Source organism: Euleptes europaea, chromosome 13 (genome assembly GCF_029931775.1).
Source record: "Euleptes europaea isolate rEulEur1 chromosome 13, rEulEur1.hap1, whole genome shotgun sequence".
NCBI lineage: Eukaryota > Metazoa > Chordata > Lepidosauria > Squamata > Sphaerodactylidae > Euleptes > Euleptes europaea.
This window is the reverse complement of record NC_079324.1, coordinates 37,320,665-37,338,029: the sequence shown is the minus strand read 5'-3', so window position 1 is coordinate 37,338,029 and position 17,365 is coordinate 37,320,665. Positions and strand designations below refer to the sequence as shown.

At 48.9% G+C, this 17,365-nt stretch overlaps 1 protein-coding gene across 6 annotated transcripts in view; it reads right to left on the bottom strand.

Annotated features, from left to right (window-relative positions):
- Positions 1 to 571: 571 nt before the first annotated feature.
- The window catches only part of KLHL13 (kelch like family member 13), a 63,915-nt gene continuing 47,121 nt past the window's right edge, over positions 572 to 17,365 (bottom strand). For all 6 annotated transcript variants that reach the window (XM_056859476.1, XM_056859479.1, XM_056859474.1 and 3 more), the window contains 3 exons: positions 15,119 to 15,914; positions 3,870 to 3,983; positions 572 to 1,181 (listed from right to left, as the gene is read on the bottom strand). In XM_056859476.1, the coding sequence (XP_056715454.1) occupies positions 694 to 1,181; positions 3,870 to 3,983; positions 15,119 to 15,914 (1,398 nt within the window). In that variant the 3' untranslated portion in view covers positions 572 to 693. The remainder of the gene's footprint in view (positions 1,182 to 3,869; positions 3,984 to 15,118; positions 15,915 to 17,365) is intronic.

Below are 17,365 nucleotides of genomic sequence, written 5' to 3'. Positions count from 1 at the left end.
GCTGGGCTTCTCCTGCTTGTCTGCCTTAGGAACTCCACATCCTCTGAACAGCAGCCGCAGAGTCAACTGGATACACACAGGTAGGTCAAAAATGCTCTGTTAAAAGGGGGAGGGGCAGCAGAGGCAAGATAGATGCTGAAAATTTGCACTGGTCAATGTTGCCTTCCTTTCAAGGGGGCAGGAAAGAAAGGAAGGCCTGAATCTCCACAACTTAGCAAACACAGCTAAGATGCTGAAAATTTGCACTGGTCAATGTTGCCTTCCTTTCAAGGGGGCAGGAAAGAAAGGAAGGCCTGAATCTCCACAACTTAGCAAACACAGCTACCTAGATCTTCGTGTCCCCCTTTCCAGCACCACTTTCTGGACCTCCCTCACACCCAATGCATAACATCAATGTACCTAATGCAAGTATTTCTTTAAAAAAAAACACCTTGCTTGCCTCATTTGTTATTCACTTGGCTCCGGAAATACTTTGTTCAGAACGTTTTCCTGTCCGCTCCAGAGACATTCTAGACCAAACAGCACAAGTAACAACAATCATTGTTCTGTCTGCACCCCACCCCCTCACAGTAACTGTGTTGACCGCTTTTGGGTAAGCCTTAAGAGATACTACTGAAGAAAAAGACAAAAGGAGAACCCATGATGCAGTGCAACAGTGTTGGAACGACGACATTGCGAGTCCAGGGATATTTCTCAAGGTGCCGAAAGAGGAGATTCTCTAGAAGGTGACCCTGTATTGTCCTCAGGAGGAAACACTGTCAGAGTGCAGGCACGGATGCCCCCAAGGGATTCTGGGAGGTCAAAGACTTTGTGCCACTCATCCTTTTCCGGGTCATACTTCTGAACTATTTCCACCATACAGCGGTTGTTCCACGAATATCCTCCAACTACGTAGATTTTATTTTCAAACACAGCCACCCCGACATCACTCTGACCACGGAGCATAGCAGCAATTGGTGTCCACTGGTCTAGGGTTGGTGAGTAATATTCACAGCTTAGAACGTCGTCGTAATCACTGGTTCCTCTAAAATGGTTTCCACCAATGACATACAGCTTGTCGCCAACAGTACACATGCAGTGAAGGCCCCTGACTGTGGTCATCGGAGCCTTCTGAGTCCATTTGTCCGTGTCGGGGTCGAAGCACATGAGTTCCTTCTGGAAAGTATCATGGGTGATGCCTCCTGGAGGGGGAAGAAAACCAACCACATATAACCTACGTCAGGGAAGTGCTAATGAGAACCCACATTAATAAAATCTAACATTATGGGCAATCAGTTGTAGCAAGAGCGACAAGGATGCCACACAACCATTTTTCATTTTAGCAGCAACACTTTTGGTGCACATCCACTCTTGAACATACAGATCACTTCAGACCTGGAGTTCTCACCAGCAACAAGTATCAGATAGACTGACATACAGCCGACTAGAGAGAATTACCATCTTCACATTGGACTGCACATGTGTGCCTACATTTCTACACTAGGGATGGAGCAGGGCCTCACCTGACTCTTCTCCAAATCACAAACCTGTGTTTACTGGAACTGAAGAAAGATCCCAGCCACTGCTCAATGGGGTTAGAGCCAGTGAGATACCTGAACTGAAGCTGCTGTATACTGAATCAGACCATCAGTCCATCAAGGCCAGTATTGTGTACTCAGACTGGCAGAGGCTCTCCAGGATTTCAGGTGGAGATCTCTCACATCACCTACTGCCTGATCCTTCTAACTGGAGATACCGGGGACTGAACCTGGGACCTTCTGCATGCAAAGCAGAAGCTCTTTCACTGAGCCACAGCCCTTCCAAACTTCCATTTCCTATTTTCAGAGCTTTTTTTTGCCTTCCACACGCCATCTTGTTCAGTGCTTGGAAGCTTTTATGGTCTTACTCTAACTTCAAGACATACAGATTTACAGCAGCTAACATGGTTTCCTCTTGAGGTATCCAGGGAATCAAATTTATGCAGGGGTGCCCAGAACACTTTTAGCTCACTTGTAGGCCTACAATTCCTATGGTTCCATGCACAGAAGCCATGATGATAACACCAATTTTGAAAGTCAAAATAGACTTTGGCAGCCATGTTTGCGTATTATTTTTTGGGGGGGGCAAGTCTTCCCTGTTCATGTATAGAATAGGTGCAGCTAATTTCATATGCTATCCACATTTTCATCAAGGGTTGGTATAGCATAGGAGTTAGAGTGTCTGACTTGGAGCTGGGAGGACTGGGTTTGAATCCCTGCTCTGTCATGGAAGCTCACCGGGTAAGTTTGGGCCTATCATATTCTCGCAGTCTGACCTATCTCACAGGGTTGCTCTTGTGAGGATAAAGCGTAGGACATGGAAACGATGTGACAAGCTCCTTTGGGTCCCCATTGGGGAGAAAAACAGGGTATAAACAAATAAAGCAAACATCAAGGAACACACAAATTGAGGGGGGAGGATCTGAACCTTCTACACCTCCCTGTGGTTTCTCCCTCCCTTCTCTCCAGGCATTTTTCCATCAGTCTGGCTCATCTCCAGTATCAGAGCCTGTGCACCCCCCTTAACCTTAAAAACAGACTGCCCTGAGCCCCTCTTAAATCATGGCTGCCACTATCCATCTGACCCTTAGCGATGTGATCATTTTGCCTCACTATACTGGCTTGACTTCTCTTCGTGTGGAAGACTCTGGGTAAACTAAGAACAGGTGAACCCATGGGCATGGCAGGATACACACATCTCTGGCTCTAGCTAATTTTGGGAAAGAATCTACTTTGGAGATACTTAGCTTCCTTGTACCAAATCAGAACCTTGGCCCATTTTGCCCAGCATAGTATAGCCGCTGCTAGTCAATTCTTCAAGATTTCAGGAAAGGGCCTTTCCCCCATCATTCTATCCAATGATATCCAGTTCAAAGGAGTGAACCTAAGACCTTCTGTACTCAGGGGAAGGAGGGAAGTATTCCACCACTGAACTGTGGCCATTCCCCCCTTTTAGATATTGGAGGCAGCACACACACACACAAGTTACTATGTGAAGGAGGCATCTCTCTCATGGAAACTCTGATGCAAGCTGAGGCGTTTAGAACAAGCACACACTTGGGCACCGTGCCCTACACGCTCCGCTCTGAGAGATAGGCACAGTCAGAGTACCGATGAGTGGGGAGGACCATTTGGTGCCCTGGCAGCCAGCCCTCCCTGGAGAGAGAGCAATTGTTCGGGACTTGACAGCTTATTCTCTCAGTGTAACTGTTGCTCCTGACTGAAAGAGGTATTAAGGCACAGCTTGTTGATGTGAATCAGACAAAAAAAAAAAAAGCAGAACTGAGCCTGAAGTCTGATATCTTTCGCCTTTTTGAGGACGCCTTTGAAAGATGCCACGATTTATACTCTCTGGTTAGACTTCAAAGGTCTCCAATTCTGTCCCAAAGACACAGCATTTATTGTGGCATTCGCTGGATTTTCTAAGCCTCCCTGAAGTACGACTTATCCCAGTCAAAAACGAGTCTTTTTAAAAAAAACAACAACAGACACACACGTAGGATTAGAAGCAGCATGGAGGCTAGATCTACGGTTTCTTAAGAAACACCTCTGAAGATTTAAAAGAAACACACAAATTACTTCTTAGGATGGTGGTTTCCAAAGGCGCTCTCCTACCAGCTGGGATAATTGTATCTAAAATGAGTGTTGGGGATCTAGCAGCATGTCCCATTCTAATGGTTTTTGTGTGAAGTGAGAACTGCAGCTTGCCAAACGCAAGAGGCATGCTTTAGGAAGAAGGTGAGAGGGGCGGTCTGTAGGCCACGGAAGTTAGCGCCCGTGGCAGCATGTTTGACCCAAGTGGAGGGAAAGAGGAGAGAGAAGAGAGATTTGCTCAGAAATAAGAATGTTCACCTGAAATATACATCAGGCCCCCGTAGACAGTCCCCGCGTGGCCATAGTGGGGCTCATTCATTTTGGCCACGTAGCTCCATTCGTTCATCCTGGGATTGTAGCACTCCACGGTGGCTGTTTAGAGAGAAAAAAGAAAAACTCATTTTGAGGTGGGGGGGGGAAGTCTCTTTGTTACAGTCCACCCACCCACCACCCACCAGATCATTCAAGCGAGTCAAGCCACAAACTCCAAGGAGAGGCAAAAACAAGGGAGCTTTGTGACATTCTGAGTGCGCAGGGAGCTTCAGATATATTTGGTTTCTTTGTTCAGAGCTAAACAGCTTGTTATACAAAGTGATGGATTATCTTCCTTTGTTTCAGGACTACAGCGGTCCCTCTTTGACAGCCCCTCAGACCCAATCTCTCTGACTCAGGGGCACCCTTGATGTGCTGACGGATGGAAGGCCTTTCCCCTTACAGGCAGCCAAGCCAGTCTTGGGGTTTCACTCATGCATTCATTTTAACACACAGGATTTCAAGGAGTCATGTTAAAAACTTTTCGGGTCTCTAGCAGATGCCTTCACAGAAGAAGAAGAGTTGGTTTTTATATGCTGACTTTCTCTACCCTTTCTCTACCCACAACAGACACCCTGTGAGGTAAGTGGGGCTGAGAGTGTGACTAGCCCCAGGTCACCTGGCTGGCTTCATGTGTAGGAGTGGGGAAACCAATCTGGTTCACCAGATTAGCATCCGCCGCTCATGTGGAGGAGTGGGGACTCAAACCCGGTTCTCCCGATTAGAGTCCACCGCTCCAAACCACCACTCTTAAAGCCTTAAAAGCATTTTTTTGTTATTGCTAACTAGTACATCCACCAGTTTCTTTTTTTCCCTTTACCCTACTTGCAGGAAAGTGAACATGCTGAAACCTCCCCTTTACCATTTGCTTCCAACTGATGAAAGAGCATGTGTGCACATGCACAGAGACTGAATTAAAGGTGCCTAAATCAAGCCAGCCTATGTTCTTTCCCACCTTCCAGATATCTGCATCTACTTACTAGACAGCAAAAAAATTAAAAGTTACAGAAGCAAGCCAACCTCTGCAGACATCATTAGCAGGCCTGGGACATTTAACTCCATAGCTCAGTGCTCTCTGAAAGCTGGCCTTCACAGGTAAAACCACGAAGAGGCTGCAGTCCTGCTTTGGATGCTGCTCTGTGGAATGAAGGAGCCCTTGCACTTGAAAACCAGCATACTAAATTAGATTTCTCTAATGCACTGTCATTCTCAGAGAAAGGAGGGCCTTGTTTGCTTTAAAAAAAGAATAGGGTGGGCAAAGATAAAATTCCCAATTTACAGTCAGAAGTGGTACAGGGGCTGCAATCTGCAGTTCTCCTGAAAACTTAATAAGCAGCTTTTACTTCAGACTACACAACAAAAGAAGCAACTGCCTAAATCACAAAATTATTTTGCCGCCAACCACACAATGGTAACAGCCACCCTGCCTGCCAAGCATATTTCTCTGCCTGCTTTGATCACCTCGTCCGCCATCATTTCCATTCCACCAGTGTTGTGGAATGCCCACAAAGAGATGGTTTTTATACCCCACTTTTCTCTACCTTTAAGGCATCTCAAAGCAGCTTACAATCACCTTCCCTTCCCTTGTGAGGTAGGTGGGGCTGAGAGAGTTCTGAGATAACTGTGACTGGCCCAAGGTCACTCACTCAGCAGGCTTCATGTGGAGGAGTGGGGAATCAAACCCAGTTTTCCAGATTAGAGTCCACCGCTCTTAACCACTCTACCACGCTGGTTCTCAAAGCACGATCTCCAGTCATCCCTGGCAAACTGATACTCATAGAGATACAGGAAGCACAGCATGAATCTCACATGTGCATTCCGCCATACATGTGACCAGGTGTTAATTCGGTAATGCTTGATGAATGTATTGATAGTAGACCAAGTAGCCGCACGGCAAATTTCGTCCACTGGGGCCTGTCGGTTGAATGCCGCTGAGGTTGCCGAGCTGCGAAGGGAGTGAGCGGTGATGCCCTCTGGAGGAGTAACCTTGGCGGCTCTGTAGGCCTCTATGATGCACTTACGCAGAGTGTAGCTTATAGAAGCGGACGACATTCTTAAGCCGTTGTTGGGATTGGAAATGTTGATGAACATCGAGTCAGATTTTCTAAACTCCTCTGTTCGATCAATGTAGATGCGGATAGCCCTATGGAGATCCAGGGTATGCCATGCTTTCTCAGTCTGACCGGACGGTTTTGGGCAGAATGATGGAAGGGAGATGTCTTGGGCTCTATGAAAGGAGGAATTGACTTTTGGTAGGGAGGCTGGGTCCAACCTCAAAACAACCTTATCTTTATGGAACGTGCAGAGACCTTTGTGGATCGAAAGGGCTCTGAGCTCCGAGACTCTGCGGGCTGAAGTGATAGCTGTTAAAAATAATACCTTCATCCGAAGGAACTGAAGGGATACCTTACGCAGAGGCTCAAATGGTGCCGAGGTGAGAGCCTTTAAGACTAGGTTCAGCTTCCAAGTGGGAAAGCGGTGGATGGTAGGAGGACGTATGTGTGTGACACCTTTCAGGAAGGCAGAAATGTCCCTGTGTTGAGAGGTAGGAGCACCTTCTATAGAAGGAATGACTGTGGAGATGGCTGCAATCTGACGTTTGAGAGTTGATGCTGATAACTTCAGCCTTACTCCCTCCTGTAGGAATTCCAAAATTTTACTAACTCCCGGATTTAAGGGGTCGATTTTCTTTCTCAGCCCCCATCTCACGAAGGCCTTCCAGGATGCCGTGTAGATCCGTCGCGTAGAAGGTTTGCGAGCTTCTAGGATGGTGCCTACCACCTCCTGTGAGTAACCACATGCTAAGAGTCTTGAGCGCTCAAGAGCCATGCGGTCAAGCAGAACCATTGGGGCTTTGGATGGGTTAGAGGGCCCTGCTGAAGCATTGTTGGAGTGGTTGGGATCTGCCATGGCTCCTGTACCGAAAGACTGCGGAGAGTCACGAATCAGGGCCTGCGTGGCCAAAAGGGGGCCACTAGAAGAACCGTGGCTCTTTCCTGTCGAATCTTGCGCAGGACTCTGGGAAGAATCGGAATCGGTGGGAAGGCGAACAGCAGCCCCTGGGGCCAGGGAAGAAGAAGTGCATCCGTTCCCTCCGCTCTTGGATGGTAATACCTGGAAAAGAACCGAGGGGTCTTGTGGTTGTTGGCGGATGCGAAGAGATCTATTACGGGTTGGCTGAACCTGTCTGTGATGGCTTGGAAGGTCAAGTTGTCGAGGGACCACTCGCCCTCTTCCACCGTTTGTCGGCTTAGCCAATCTGCTTGTGTGTTCAGTACCCCTCTGATGTGCTCTGCCTTTAGCGATAGAACGTTGGATTGCGCCCACTGGAAGATTAGAGACGTCTCCTGGTGAAGGGCCATGGACCTGGATCCTCCCTGTTTGTTGACGTACGCCTTCGTGGTCATGTTGTCCGAGTGCACGAGGACATGATGGTGTTGGAGGTCCCTTGAGAACGCCAGCAGGGCCGACCATACTGCCCGAAGCTCCAGGAGGTTGATGTGGAGCTTCCTTTCCTGTGGTGACCAACGACCCTGTGCTACTTTGGAGTTGAGGGTAGCTCCCCAACCTTCCAAACTGGCATCCGTGAAGACCTGCAGCGGATCTTCGTGTATGTACTCTAGGCCTTTGCTCAGATTGGAAGGGTTGGTCCACCACCGGAGGCTGTTCTTCACTGAGAATGGTACTTGGATTTGTTTGTGTATCCTGCGGGTAATGTCTCTCTGAAAGGGCCGGAGTAGCCATTGGAGTGGGCGCAGGTGGAATCTCGCCCATGGAACGATGTTTATGCTCGAGACCATATGACCCATGAGCTTCGCTAGCGCCTTTAAGGTGGATCTTTTGTTCAGTATTGCCGCTTTGGCTAAGTTGATTACTTTGTGGATTCTTTTCTGTGGTAAGGAAAGAGTGTTTGTGGTTGAGTTTATGTGAACTCCGAGATGGATGATGTTCTGTGATGGTTCCAATGAGCTCTTCTCCAAGTTGAGAATGTACCCGTGTTCCTGCAGGATCTGCGCAACTCTCACGGTGTCCGCCAGGGACTGGTGTCGGGACTGGGCGCATACCAGAATATCATCCAGATAAGGGTGGACTTGGATGGATTCCTGTCTGAGAATTGCCATGATGGTGATGAGGATCTTGGAAAAGACTCGGGGCGCTGAGGAAAGCCCAAAGGGGAGTGCCCTGAACTGATAGTGTTCCTGGGCATAAGCAAATCGGAGGAATCGCCTGTGAGTAGGGTGGATAAGGATATGAAGATAGGCTTCTTTGAGGTCTAACGCCGTCATGTAGGTTCCCGGGAGGAGAGATTCCACAATTGAACGCAGTGTTTCCATTCGAAAACGCTTCTTTTGGATCCTGCGGTTGACAAATTTCAAATCCAAGATTGCTCTCCAGTCCCCATTTGATTTGGGGACCGTAAAAAAGATGGAGTATACTCCCTGGAACCTTTCCTGGGTCGGAACAACCTCTATGGTCATCAGCTGCTGGAGATGGATAATAGCTTGAAGGGTTCTTAGATGTTTCTTCCTCTTTGCTGGTAGGGGGGAAAGGATGAAGCGATCCGGAGGTGGGATAGAAAATTCCAGGAGGTAACCCCTGGAAACGATTGGCATAACCCAGTTGTCGGGGTTTGAATGTTGCCACCTGCTCGCGAACGCCTGCAGCCTTCCCCCAATATGAAGAGATGTAGAGTCATTGGGGGTTAGGTTTAGCAAACTTGTCGGATTTGTCCGAGAGAGTTTGTTGACCCTGCCTTAAGAACCTGCTGCCTTTACGAAATGATCGGGAATTGTTATTATTTGAGCCCCAGGATCCTTTTCTAGATTCTGATCTGTACCTGAAGGGCGCTCTGGGAGCACGAAAGGACTGGTATCCAGATGGGCGATTGTCCTTTCTGAGTTGCTTAGGCATCACATGACGTTTGTCTCTAGTTTCTACTAGGATTTTGTCTAATTTTTCTCCAAATAATCTCCCTTCTTGAATGGGATAGGCCATCAAGGAAGATTTGGCCTTGAAATCAGCAGGCCAAGCTCTGAGCCATAAGGCTCTCCTAACAGAGGTGATTGAAGCCATAGATTTGGCTGAAAAGGAAATTGTGTCCAGAGAGGCATCCGCCATCAAGGAAGTTGCCTTGAGGACCCTATCCAGGCCAGCAGCCACGCGTTGGTTCTCCTGAGGAACTAGCTGGATTAGTTTCTTTATCCAGAGGTAAGAGGCTCTGGCAAAAATGGACGTCGTTGCGCTTGTTTGGATGGCCATGGCAGCAGCCTCATGAGCCTTCTTAGTCAACGCCTCAGCTTTCCTGTCTAGTTGGTCTTTGATGGATCCAGCACCATCCTCAGGAACTAGGCCAGGGTTTTGAAGGTCAATAACAGGAGCCTCCACCAGGGGAACCTTAAGAAGGCTCATGGCATGGGGTGCTAAGATGTAATTCTTTTTAACTCCACTGGGGATTTGCTTCCCTGACGTGGGATTGTCCCATTCGTCTTTAACGGCCTGCAGGAAAAATTCTGGAAATGGTACTGTGTTAGTCTGGGTCCGTTTCCTAGGAAAGCACTCCTGCACTCCCCGCTTGCGCTTTGGGGTAGGTGCCTCTAAGGCTTCCTGATCCTCATAGAGGTCCAGTGCCAACAGGGCCTTAGCTAGCAGGTTCTGAAAGTCATCCCCAGAAAACAGCCTTGGCTGTTGCTCATCTGAAGGCGGGATGTCTTCGTCAGAGTCATATTCGCCTTCTTCGCGCTCCCCTGGATCAGAAGACTGATCCTCCTCCGAGGAAGGGTCCTCTTCCTGAAGTACTGTGGTCTGAACTGAGGCCTTCTTGGCCACCTTAGTGGGCCACTTAGCAGAAGTAGAGGGGACAGGTTCAAGATCCTCTCTATCTGTACTATTAGGGTAGAAGGAAGAAGAGTGTGGGGAAGCTTGTTGCACCACCCAGGGGAAGGGGGGGGGAAAGCCTCATTTGAAAGGCTTGGAAGGCTTGCCATTGTCTCTGCAGGTCCAGGTTAACTAAGTCATTGGCCTCCTCATTGGTATATGTTCTCCCCTCACCCACAGCGCTCGAAGGGGGGGATGCCACCTCCCGCCTGGAGCCCCCCTACCGGTATTCCAAAGATGTTCAAAGGCTGCACAGAGGTTGCAGGCTGAACTGGAGCCGGCTGTCTTGCGGATGATGGTGCGGGCTTGGAGGAGCCGATCTTGGGCTTGCTGGAGCGTCTCTTCTTTCTATGAGCGCCAGGGAGCGGCGCTACCTTCGCCGCTGATTTTCGCGCCTTTTTCTTTGCTGGCGCCTGCTCTTCCTGCTCGCCCGAAAGCCTCGCCGCGGCTCCCTCCCTTTCCAATGATCCGTCGTTGCAGTCATTGGAGGGGGTTTGGGCGGAGTGGACCAGCCCGCCGGCCTGATAGTCTTCCACAGAGAGGAGATCGTCCTCTCTCCCCGTAGCTGCGTTGGCCATTTTGATTATTGGGCCTGTGTCCTCGGCCCCGCGCCCACCCGCGCTAGCGGGGAGGGGGGGGAACGAAACGGGGGGGGGTAGACCAAAACAGGAGACAAACAAACAAACAAGGACAGGCAACGGACAGAAACAAAGGGATTTTTTTTTTTTTTTTTAAGCTTGAGCTAGAAATAGTCGCTGCTCTCCGGACAAGGCAGGACAAAAAAACTGAGGATTGTGGGCGGTCTTCCCGCCAAGGAGACAGGAAGTTCTGTTTGGTCCTGCCTCCTGGGAGCAGCGGGAAAACACCCAATCATAAGATGCCCTTGCCTCGGAGGAGAAGAGCCTTTGTACTTCACATCACCTCTGCAGAAGGCAGGGAGAGTTCACGCACTGGGCTGACTACAGACCACCCAGTGACGACCCTTCAAGTGATAAGCATGCAAGTGTGAATCAGCCCAGGCCAGGTCACGAGGACTCTCCTCCCAGCGCAAAAAAGGCCTTCAGAAGTCAAAGCAGACAAAGAGGGAACCTCATGGGCCAAACCCCACCAAAGTGACCATACATTCAGTCATAACCCATTCGCCTGACAGAAGAACAAAGGCCAAGGGGAAGGCACCAAGTGCTCACTGATTACACAGGGGAAGTTTTCCTAGCCTTTTTTTTTTTTAGAAGTCTTCATTTCAGTAGAAAGTGTAGCTTCTCTTTTTAAAAAACCAGTATCTGAAGCAATGGAAGTTCTTTAGCTACAAGGAACTGTAAGAGATTTTTCTACCTTACAATTCCACCTCTTAAAAAGAAAGGGTTTTTCCACCCAAGCAATTTGGTTGCATTTGAAGACTTTATTTCAGCTGAAGATCTGAGCTGTCACCTTCTTCCTGGCTCCCACCTTCAACAGAGATCAATTCCATGCGACACTGAGAAGCTGAGAAGTGTTTCTCCAGTTTTAACACACAAACCCTCCTATTGCCCTCCCTCTGTAATGGGTGCAAATGGCCGAAGGAGCTGCAGGCGGCTCGTTTTATGCTTGCACTAGCGTGGCTTGGACCTTCCATACGTAAGAGGCTTTGCTGGATTCTATCTCTCCCCCAGTATGCCTCAATTGGGGATGTTAATGCCCTTCACTACAGTAATCTAGGAGGGTTGTTTAGGGCAGGTGTCTTGTGAATGATTTGGAGGGGGCTCCTTGCCTCCTGGACGCAGGTCCGAACCTTATTAAATCCGTCTTGTAAATCTGATTTGGAAAACTGCTATACCACACTCTCAAGCACTTTTTTACAGGATCTAAAGGTGGCTCCCAATCATAAATGCACAAGGAAGCCATCAGCCAGACAACTACCAGGGGAACTAAGGGCACAAGTGTGCCCCCCCAATTCCCTTCTACAGTAAGAATTGCACTGCATGTTTTTGATGCTCTACCCCCCATCAAGGTCACACTGCCCTTGTCCCACCATGATCTTCCTTGCAGCAGAGGACCTGCGAGGCCTCATATCTAAAAGGGGATGGGGGAGTTGCATCACCTGATTCCTTTCCATACCCTCCACTATCACATGCTGCCTGAGAGGGTAGATCACAATGGGTAGCCGTGTTAGTCTGCCTGTAGCAACAGAAAAGAGCCAGAGTCCAGTAGCACCTTAAAGGCTAACAAAATTTTTGGCAGGGTATGAGCTTTCGTGAGTCACAGCTCACTTCTTTTGAGGGGGAATACGTCTTCCTCCCTGGTTGCCACAGATCCTCCTTGAATAGGCCACCCTTCCAATCCCCTCCCAGGGCTGGCTCCTCCCCTCCACCCTGTCACCCAACCAGGACAGTTGAGCCCTGTCTCAGCTGCAGCCTCCTCCTGGGGTGCTTCCTCCCCCAAGTGGTGCTTGATGACATACACTGGCAGTGATACTCAATTACTTAACCCAAAGTCTGCAGTCCCGCCCTGCCTGTTTTGGGCACATCCTGGCTGGGTCGACACAGCTGCCGGCTGCATACAGCCTGCCTCAACTGAATTGAGTCTGTAAGCCCAGGATGGATCTTACCACTGGACAATACTCTACCAGGACTTCCAATGGCTGCCGTTCACCTGAGCTTTAATCATGTCATACAGCCAGTTCACTTTCTGGAAAACCAAGGAACGCTTCTGCAAAGCCAGACTCTTTATGCTCATCTTTCCTGATGCCAGCTAAAACCTTCAGAGCATCCTACACAATCCACAGCTCTCCAATCCCCAAAGAGGATTGGACCCTTGAAGGATTTCCAGTAAGCTTTCCTTGAGCTACAGCCTTTCCCCAGAGGAGTGAACGAACCAACTGATGAGGCAAAAGAGGTAAAGAAATATTCTTACTTGCTATCCCTTACATTTCTATGACACAGCGAGCTTCATGGCTGAATGAGGATTTGAACCCAGTCTTCCTGATCTTTGCCAGATACTATAACCACTTCACCACATCGGGCTCTAGGTTCTCACTTGGATACCAACCCAGCAGGAAGTATAACCAAATATCCCTTGTGAGTCCCCATGGGTCTCTGCAAATACTTCTAGTTTATTAAGGATGGACAACCAGTCCTGGGATGGAACAAACCTTTCATGCAAGGTTTGTAAGAAAGCTGGTCCTACAACTTGAAATAGAGAGCACTTCACCAGCAGAGGGACAAGCCTGAGGGCCCCAACGCGTGCTCTCTCAGAGCCACCCAAATGGCAACAGCCACTCCGCCCCAGAGCTTGTACACCTGCACAGCATTACGTTTGCCAACAGTGCTCTAGGGAAGTTGACAATAAGTCAAACAGACTTATCGTCTTGGTAAGAAAACAAGTGTCCAGTAAAAACAGCAGCCCAGTGAAACCAGCTGATCAACACTTCCAGCTCCCCTTAGGCTCTCCCTATTTAAGCAAAGAAAATATACTGAGGGCAGAAAGATGGTGAAGAAGCAGAGTTAACAAATTACAACATTTTCTCTTGTCCTGAACAGGTTGTTAATTCAACAACAGACCATTAATTCACCATGACCGCTAATTATTGCATACACGCTGTTATCCTGATCGAGCACCCTGAGAGCTGTGGAACTGACAATGGACATTGGGTCTGACCTTGTAAAGTGAGCGGGTGTTTTGTCTTGTGTTATCTGAATGTGTGCTTTTCATCTTTTAAAGCTCACCTTGTAAGTCAGGATTTCTCTCCCTACCAAGTACGTGCTCATGCACAGATCACCAAGCTGCTTCATGCTCTTGTGTGTACAAACATTTACTCCACAACAGATTAGTCAATCTTTAAGGAGCCAGAAGGTTCTTGCATTCTGCTCATATCTGCTGCTGCCTGGAGGAGTGAATGCTGCCACTCTGCCCAGCATGCAAGGCAGGAGGAGGTCTTTGGGGAGACCCATAGGCACCTGCTCCCAATACATGCAACCTCCCATGGGGAAAACAGTATGAATACTGCAATTGTGTGATGTATCCCCCTTGCACATTAAGCTGTGTGCACAGCACAGAAGAGAAACACAGGCTTGCTCCTCAACAATGGAATAGGGCCACTGGCCTTGTAAGCATGAGAACAAGAGCTCAGGTCCACTGCTACAATAGACTAGTGCAGCCACTTAGCAAGCCTGGGGCTTCTTAGAGAAGAGCTCTACATGCACATCCTGCTGCTCCCCACTATGCAAAGCCAGACACTTCAGCATAAGAGAAATGAGTCTCTAATGCCACCTGCTTTGCATTCGCCTCCAGCTTCAGCTGAGCTAGCCAAGGCAATGAGATGGAGCCCAACCACTAGGCTCAAGAGGAGATACTAGAGGATATTCTCCGTCTCAAAATCCATCTCCTGCCCCACCCCTCGCATTTGAGTCATGGCTGCACACAAGTGGACTGTGTAAATGCTCTGACATTTACAAGACGCGTGTGAAGTTGTTCTGCAATAGAAGAATACCCTCAAGTCAACACTGGCCAAGAGCATATCAGCATTCCCTAATGGAAGACCAGGAAAGCAAATTTCAGGCAGGTTCTCATAATTGCCCCTAGGAAGGCTTGCTATGTGATTCTCCTCTCTTTGCAGCGAGAAGGGGATATCTGGCCCACTCATCTCCTACCACCAAATGAAATGAAGATTCACGGGCTCCTTTTTCTCCTAGCCCTTTCTGTTACTGGAGTAAGAGCAGACTACATTAATTCTTCATCCTTGCGCTGCAAATATTTATGAAGGTTGCAATAAAAGTGAAAAATGACTCGCAGTGCAATTAATGAAAAGGAAAAGCAAGTATTTCAGACTCGAGATCAAAAGCGCAGGCAGCCAGATACTGATTTTCATACAAATGGATCTTGCTGCTTATGCAAATCAATGCAACTTGTGAAACAGCCCAGAAAATGTCCAAGATTTTAAACAAGAACAGGAAGATGCTAAACCTTATCATGCCAAATAAATTACAGGAGGTCACCACTCCCCAGGACTGGATGCTCATATGCTATCCTACAGACACTGTCAATTTGCGTGTATTTGGCATTGAAGAGGCAGAGGCAAAGCAAACAGAACCGAGATTCAGAGAAGCCCACAAGATCAGCATGAAGAGACTCAGCAGAAAGCCCAGAATTAGCAGGCAGAGCCTCTCATTTTGTATTTTACTCCAGTGAAAACACAGGCCATTCAAATCTCCGGTGTCCATTTCTTCAGATGTTAGGCACAAAAAAAAATTGTCAAAGGAAACTAGGTTAGGGACGTCTGCATGTAAGACAACACTGATTTTTTTATATATATATAAAGCAAGGAGTTTTCAGCCTCAGGCACTCACCTAACTCGCCAGCTGCATTCCGACCACCAACTGCATACAGATGTCCTTTGAGGGCACTTAGGTGGAAGAAGGTCCGCTTTTCATTTAAAGAAGCCACTTGCATCCACTTATTATAGCGGGGATCAAACCTAAACACAGTGTCAACCGCCGTCTTGCCTTTCGTGTCATAATTGCTCTGACCGCCAACGACATAAAGGAAGTTCCCAATCACAGCGATGCCATGCTGGTACCGGGGTGCGTCCATGGGCGCCAACGACCGCCACTCGTGTGCTTTTTCATCGTACATCCGCAGCTCCTTACTGACCACCAGCTGCTGCCGCAGCACCCCACCCAACGTGACCAGGTGGGTGCTGTCCGAGCGGATGGCCGTCCTTTCCGACTGCATAACGGGCTGCATGTAGGGCATCATTTGGTAGTTGCTGGCTTCCAGGAGCAAGTTCACGCACGTGTTGTCAGTCCTCATGAAATCCACCGTCTGGACGTAGTTGATAAGGTCCTGCGGGGTCATCAGTGGGAACCGGATGTTCTTCATGAGCTTTGCAGCAAATTCCATCCGCGGCTCCTCGGACCGCAGCCAGCGGCAGGCAGCCTTGAAGAGTTCCAGCTCAGTGCAGTGCTTAAGGCTATTGCTCGAAAGGACAAAGGCAAGGCGCTCAAAGGGGAGTTTCACAAACTCGCCAGTACTTAACAATGCAGGAAAGTTCTTGAGGATGTAATTGTTCACGTATTTATCCACTTCGGTGAGGTTGTACGTATTGGCAATCCGTCCCACTTCAACACAGTTTTCTAAGGAAACCTATTTGAGGGGAAGAAAAGAGGAATCAAAACTCTTTTGAATGTCTAGCTTCGTGTTCTTTTAAGCACATTCGAGCTAACACAGGGGAGGGACTGTGGCTCTGTTTGTAGAGCATCTGCTTGGCATGCAGAAGGTCCTAGGTTCAATCCCCAGCATCTCCAGTTAAAGGAACCAGCCAAGTAGGTGATGTGAAAGACCTCAACCTGAGACCCTGGAGAGCCACTGCTGATCTGAAGAGACAATACTGACCTTGATGGACCAAGGGTCTGATTCAGTAGAAGGCAGCTTCATGTGTTGAAGACTAGCCAATGAAGCACTAGCCTCTAAAGCAGGGGTGTTGAACTCATTTGTTACAAGGGCCACATATGACATAAATGTCTCTTGGTCGGGCTGGGCCATGCCTCACCAGCCCAAATCGGGACTGGGGGGGGGGGGTGGGATGGCTGCCTTAGCTGGCTTGCGGGCCGGATAAGAGTTCTCAAAGGGCAAGGTTTGGCCCATGGACCATATGTTTGACATCCTTGCTCTAAAGAAGAAGAGTTGGTTTTTATATGCCGGTTTTATCTATAAGGAGAATCAAACCATCTTACAATCACCTTCCCTTCCTCCCCTTCCACAACAGGCACCTTATGAGGTAGGTGAGGCTGAGAGAATTCGGAGAGAACTGTGACTAGCCCAAGGTCACCCAGGTGGCTTCATGTGTAGGAGCGGGGAAACCATCCCAGTTCACCAGATTAGAGTTCGCCGCTCATGTGGAGGAGTGGGGAATCAAACCCACTTCTCCAGATCAGACTCCACCACTCCAAACCACTACACCACGCTGGCAACATCAGAAAACTGAACACCAGAAAACTGAGCCTTGAACGGATGTCTAACACTGCAATAGGAAACTTGGGAAGAGCATTGTACCCAGCAGATTGCCTGCATCATGTGGATCCAGATAGTGGTATAAAATTATGCAGAGATGTGTGTTTCAAAAAACCCTCCGGGTCTCTTAAACCACACACGGTGCCATAATGGTTCACCGCGCAGGCCCCTTAAGCCCAGCACTCTGTTTCTTGCAGTAATCGGCCAAATGCCACACTAGATTACTGCAGCTCATTGTACATAGGGCTGTCCTTAAAGACAGCCCCAGAAGCTACAGTTGGAACAGAATATGGGGGCTCATCTTCTGCATAAGATTAAAATCGGTTTAATATGCTAATGGCAGTGCCTAGGGCAGGGATGGGGAACCTTAGGCCCGGGGGCCGTATGCAGCGCCGAGGACATTTTTTGTGGCCCTTGGGAGCTCTGGGGCCCTGCTGCGGAGGCGGGGAGCAGGGCGGCCCTCCCCGAGGGTGTTCCTGGGGCCGCGGCTTCAGGGGTGCTGCGGCGCCCTTTGGACCTCCTCTCACCGACTGTCGGCCGGCGAGAGGAGAGGGGAGGGACGCTTCCCCCAAGGCTGCCCCCTA